Genomic DNA, 6,155 nt, shown 5'->3' with positions numbered 1-6,155 from the left:
CAGCAAAGCTCAGCCTGGCTCCTGCGGAGTCTGAAGAAGCAGCTCCTCGATATGGAGCAAAAGAGCCACGCTGAAGAGAAAAGAGCCATGCATGAAGGCACGTCCCCAGCTGGGAGCACCCCGAGAGGCTGCGAGAGCAGAAGGGAAGGAGACAATCCCAAAGCTGAGCTGGGTTTGATGAGGAGCCCAGGCTAGTGCACAAAGGTTTCTGTATCCGTATGGACAGAAGGGGAAGAAGGAGGAGAGGAGTCACCTGGGGATGGGGTGGACAGGAAGGGTGGACTCAAGCTAGGGCCCAGTCTTAGCTTGAATATGAGAATAATGAGAGGAATGGGAGGATGAAGCAATGGGGATTGCAACACCCATGGCGGAAGCAGCCCTGGAGCCCTCTCTGGGTCGCACTGGTTGAACCTGGGCACCCTTCAGCAGGCAGCATGGAGAGCATCACACAGCCAAAAAGAGAAAAACAGGCCAAAGGCATCTGCTGGCACCCACATCAGAGAGGAAGAAGGTGTGGGTGGAAAAAGGAGGCATGGGGCAAGGGAGCTGCAGAGTAGTTTTGCTGAAGGTAGGTCGTGTCAGATGAGGGGCTGGGCTGCCGAGTTTGACCCCAGTGGTGGGATGCCTCTCCCCAGCGTGGTGTAATGGGATTGTTTGCCCCATGGTTCTGGTGAGGTGTTATGGGAAGGCATGAGCAGAGCTCTCTGATCGCAGGCTCCTGCCTCAAGGGTCAGAGATGAACCAGCCGATGGGTCTGGGCAGCAGCGTACGGCTGTCCCTGGAAGGGCTTGGAGATGCTGCTGGTGGCTGAGACCAGGCCGCAGTTCTCTCCGCGGTGACAAGCTCTTGCTTTCTAAAAGCAAGATCAGAGCTTCCACAGGGCAACCCAGAGTCGGGCCAGATCCTGTGTGCCCAGTGCAAGAGCAACAAAGTGGAGAAGAGGTTAATTACAGCCCCACACGTGCGAACGCACCAGCATCAACACCTGACCCTGCAAGGGCTGCCACCTCCTCCAGGCCAGGGCGGGTGGCAGGGCTGAGACCCCTGTGGCGTTGCTTGGACCTTGGTGAAGGGGTGGAGGAGAGGGGCAGAGGGTTCCCTGCAGCCCAGAGGGAGGAGGATGGGGGTGATGGGGAGCGCTGGTACCACATCTGCCTGCTGCAGACCCAGGCAGGCAGCAGCTGGGAGGTATTGTCCAATGGCGTGGCACTCTGCAGGGTGAGGTTTGGGGGTTGGCCATAATGCCAACAGAGATCTACGACAAGCCCTGCTGGGGTGATGGGCTCAGACCAGAACCAGCTCCTGCTGAGATCCCCCTTTCCCGGGGTTAGGGCCCCTGTGGCCAGCAGAGGTGCCCAGACCATGGGCATTTTTGTGGGCAACAGTTCTGATCGCATCGTCGGAGGCGCTGCAGTGGCTTTTATCAGCCAGGAAGGGCTCTTATCAGCAGTGGCACCTTGGGTGCCCCAGGGTCCCCAGTGCCGACTCACCACCACTCTCCGCCCTTGCTGGGGTAGCCTGCCTCCCATCTGAGCCAGTTCATCCTCAAACCTCTGTACCAGGTGAGATACCCAGAGCACCTTTCCCTGGGCCAGCCCCAAACGCCCACGAGCTGCTCTGCTGATACACCTGAGTCACCTGCTGGGCTCCTCAGCGGCTGCTGCTCCACTTGCCCTTGTGCCCAGGCACGCAGGCAGAATTCCTCAGCATCCTCCCGCTGGGGTAGCGTGATGGAGGTGGTCCTGCTCCATGGGCTGCTGCTCCTCCTCCCCTTGGCAGCCCTGTTGCTCTACCGCTACAATGCCACCTTCCACTACTTCTGCAAGGTGGCCCTCTTCAATGGCTGGATTCTGCTCATGGCCACCCTCCTGTCCCCCATTGTGGCTTTTCGGGGACGCTCAGTGGAGAACATGAAGTGAGTACAGCATGGGATTGTGCTTTTGATGTGGAGATGGCAGGGGCTGGCTGTGATGGAGGAGCTCGTGTGGTCTGGTGGACACACTCTCTCCTGCTCTAGACATACCTACAGCTGCTTAACAGCTGGTGGTTGAATCCTGGGGCCACAGCGAGGGCTGCGGTCATGTCCATGTGGCGTTGAAGGGTTCATCTGCATCTTGTGGTGTGGTGAAGAGGTGCTGGCCATGCCCAGGGAGGGTTATGCCACAATGGAGGTGGCCGGTTGGGTTGGGACCAGTGGTCTTTGGAGGGCGAAATAGCATGAAAGGGATCATTCTTGACCATCACAATGCTGGGGTCATCAGTTGGGTGGGTGATGGGGGGCTTTGGCCAAGGTTGGAGGTACGATCATCAGCAGGATGTAGATGCTCACCCATCGTTGTTTCTCCGGTAGTGCCGCCAGGTGAGAGCCCTGGGGATGGTGCTTTGGCAGAGAGACTTTGGGATGTCTCAGCAGCATCAGTCACGTCCTGGCGAGTCAGGTGCCATCAGCTGTGCTCAGGGGTGATAACATGGCTCTGCAACTCGAGAGGGAGCTCTGTTTGCTTTCAGGGGTGTTGCAATCTCGTTACAGGATTCTCAGGCAGGATAACATACCAGGAGGGATATAATTATGTCAGAGTGAAAAATGGCTGAGCCTGTGGTATTTGCTGAGCTCGGGCCATCACTGTTTGTGCTGATGGATTTCAGGCCCCCGGCAGGAGTGTGGTCAGAGGTTTGATGTTACCAGTCCGTGGTGTGGCCTCTCTCCCTTGTCCTTTCCATGCAGAAATGCTCTGCAGACACACACGTGTCTGGGGGTGCTCGGAGCCCTGGTGCAAACACTTCCTTCTCGGTGGAAATACTCAGCATGATGCAGTGGTGACTCACACTGCCTTATCTTGTCCACCAGCACCTCGCAGCCACCCTCCGCGGGAGCAGCATGACCAGCTCCAGCTCCTCATCAGCCTCCAAATCCCACAGCCTTTGGCTTGGAGCATGTTCCTGTCATTACTCCTGGCTTTGGGGCGTTGCGACAAGCGCTTTGCTCCTGTGTAGACACGGGGATCTCAGACTGCGTCTCCTGAGGGATGGGTGGACCTCTGATATGTCTGACCCCCTAGGCATCGTGCCTCCTTCTCCCTCTGTGCCTGCCTCTACTCCCTCCTCCCAAACTCCTCATCCCCACCTGGTGCTGAGATCTTGCTGATGGCCCTGCCTTGTCCCCTGTGCACCTTCTTCGACCAGTCACTGCCAGGAGCCACCCTGACACGAGTGCTCTTCTGTGGGTTGGAGAGTGCCCCATTTCAACACCGGATGTGTACCAGCTTTTTATTTCAACCGTGGGTGCTGCAATCCCCGTTGCTCCATCCTCCTTTCATTCCTCTTGTTATTCTCATCCTGAGTGTCACCCTTCACCAGCGCTGCCATCCTAACGTTACTGTTCCTGTCCCACCCTCCCTGGATGGTGACACCACTCTTCACTGTCCCGCCGTGCACAGATGAAACCTCCATCTCTTCCTGACGCTGCAGCCCCAGTGAAGCTATTTGGGATTTCCTCTCATGAAGGGAGCTGGGTTTTCTCTTCCCTGCTCTCTTCCCCCTCCACCTGCAGCACAAAGCTCGGTGTCCTCAGCACTGCCCTTTGGCTGCTCTGCAGGGGATAGTAGACCTGCCGGTCTCAAGACTCTTCCTCTGCATGTCTGTCTTCAGTGCTCACCCAACTACAGCTCAGCGCCTCTCGGCTGCAGTCCAGCTCCTCTGGCTATAGGTGTCCGCAGCACAGGCTGGAGCCTGGGTTTCCAGCTGGCACACACAGATCCAGCTCTGCACATGGGCAGGCCTCAGGGTGAGGCTCGCCTGGCCAGAGGCAGTTGACCTCATTGGGGTGGGTTGATTTGCATCTTGGTTTCAGACAGACTTCCCATCCCTTCTTTTCTTATTTTCCCGTCATCCCTGGACAACAGAAAAAACCTGGTTTTTTCTTTCCTCCAGCTTTCACTGGCTGCTCTTCAGCAGCAGCTCCAGTGCAGACTGAGACAGCAGCTTGGGAATGGTGACAAGGTTAGATCTGAGCTATGCAGGCTACAAATGTGCTCGGAAAAGCAAAGCACCACTGAGACCAAACACAGCTCCACCCTGGGACACACTGTTTGCTCATGTAGACCAGATGTAGCCTGGCCCATCCTGCATCTTTGTTCCCTGAGTGATTGTGAAGGTCTGGGAAAATACCAAGCAGTTCCACGCTGTGTCAATCTGCTCCCCACATGTTCCTCTGCCCTAGGATCCTGCGTGCTGTGATCCTGCCTCTCAAACACATCTGTGGCATCAAGATCCAGGTGTGGGGCTCTGAGCATCTCAACATCGAGGAGCCATATGTGATAGTTTGCAACCACCAAGCTTCCCTTGACCTCATGGGTACGTGTGAGTGAGTGGAGGGGGCTCATTCCTGCATGGGCAGCCTTTGGGGTGCTGCAGGGGTGGACCACCTCACCCTGGGGGGTCCCAGCGAGGCCAGCACCAGGATTTGTACAGGGCATAGGCCAGAAGAGCTGGTGGCACAGCAGCTTGGTGCCATGGTTGTGCTGCTAAGAGGAGCTTGGGACAATGGAAGATGATGCCACGTCACTGCAGCCACAGGGCTGGTTGGCTCTGAGTGCCTTTGGGCAGAGACGGATCCTTTCCTCTCGCATCCATCCTCCAGGCATGGTGGAGATCATTCCTGACCGCTGTGTGCCCATCGCCAAGAAAGAGCTCAAGTACATGGGCACGGTGGGGTGGGCCTGCTGGCTCAGTGGCATCATCTTCATCGACCGCCGCAGAAGAGAAGATGCAATCAATGTCATCTCCCAGATGGCCAGGACCATGCGGCATGAAAATGTGAGGGGGCTGGCAGCAGTGGGGAGTTGGGGAGCAAACACTGAAGGGGCAGACTGGGTGAGGGGAGGACTGACATAGCAGATTACAGGGTGCTCTGGTCGGGGTCCTTGCTCATGTCTCTCTCGTGCAGCTCCGAGTGTTGATTTTCCCTGAAGGCACCAGGAACGAGGAGAAATCAATGCTGCCCTTCAAGCGGGGGGCTTTCCACTTGGCCGTGCAGGCTCAGGTAAGGCCACCCTCCTCCCCCACTTGCCCTTGACGGAGCTGGGGGTGTATGTACCTTGGGGCAGCAGGATGGGGGACATTAGGGTCCTTTGGGGTCTGCATCCCCAGGGACAGGGACCCTGCTGTGCAGGACCAAGGGAGGGGAAGGGGACCTGCTGAAACCTGGGGCATGGTAGGAGCTGGAGTCCCACCTGGAGAGGGCGTCTGTATCTCTGACCCATCTCCTACAGGTTCCCATTTTCCCCATGGTGATCTCCCCATACCGGGACTTCTTCAGCTCCAAGGATAAGAAATTCACCTCTGGTAAGTGATGGACAAGAAGCCCTGTTGCCAGAATGTGTGGCTGGTGGTGGGTGTGAGGCTCGTGGGGCTTGAAGGTCTCTTTGTGGGACACTGAGGTGTGAGGAGGCAGCTGGTGGTGGAGGATAGAGGTGGGAAGGCCCATTTCTTGGTGGTTTCCTTTAACAGCATCCCTGGCCTTCCCTGTCTCTCTCCAGGGACGTGCACCATCCGAATCCTTCCCAAGGTAGAAACCCAGGGCCTGAGCCAAAAGGATGTCCCTGAACTGACAGAGACTGTCCGCCAGGCCATGGCCGATGCCCTCGCTGAGATGTCTGCTGATTGCTGTGGTGACCAGAGTGCTGAGAGGCCTCTGTTCCCCCACTGTGTTGGGGCTGGGGCTGGTGCTGGCATGAGGATGGACAGCTCACAGCACAAGGAGGACACAACCGGGACCAGCAATTAGGCAGAGGGACTGAGCTCCTTGGGGAGACAAGGGAGTAGGCACAGCCAGAGGCTGGGCCGTGCTGTCCCCTTGTCCTCTGCAGATGTGTCCAGCAGACCTGACACTGCCCCGACAGCCTGCGAGAGAAGAACGGTACCTGGGTGCAAGGGACAGCAGAGGAGTGCAGGACTGGGACAGGGGTTCACTGCAGTGATGGGGTGACTTGCAGTGTTGTTCACCCATGGACTTGCTGAGTGGCTTCTTCCAGAGGGTCCTGCAATCTGGCAATGCTGGTCAGATGCTGCCAGCTCTGGAGAGGGGTCCCGAGTGCAGCGTGTGGCTCATGGTGGAGCAGGAGGTCCAGGGGATGTTGCCACGTGGCAGGAGGATC

At 57.5% G+C, this 6,155-nt stretch overlaps 1 protein-coding gene across 1 annotated transcript; it reads left to right on the top strand.

The window, feature by feature from the left end:
- Nucleotides 1-1,730: 1,730 nt before the first annotated feature.
- AGPAT1 (1-acylglycerol-3-phosphate O-acyltransferase 1) lies at nt 1,731-5,785 on the top strand. Its single transcript, XM_010145451.1, has 6 exons — nt 1,731-1,915; nt 4,220-4,353; nt 4,640-4,815; nt 4,946-5,041; nt 5,271-5,343; nt 5,538-5,785. The coding sequence occupies exons 1-6, from the start codon at nt 1,731-1,733 to the stop codon at nt 5,783-5,785; spliced, it is 912 nt and encodes a 303-aa protein (XP_010143753.1).
- The last annotated feature ends 370 nt before the right edge of the window (nt 5,786-6,155 follow it).

The sequence above is a fragment of the Buceros rhinoceros genome, unplaced genomic scaffold (genome assembly GCF_000710305.1).
Source record: "Buceros rhinoceros silvestris isolate BGI_N320 unplaced genomic scaffold, ASM71030v1 scaffold22121, whole genome shotgun sequence".
Taxonomy (NCBI): Eukaryota; Metazoa; Chordata; class Aves; order Bucerotiformes; family Bucerotidae; genus Buceros; species Buceros rhinoceros.
This window is presented reverse-complemented; position numbering and strand designations above follow the sequence as displayed.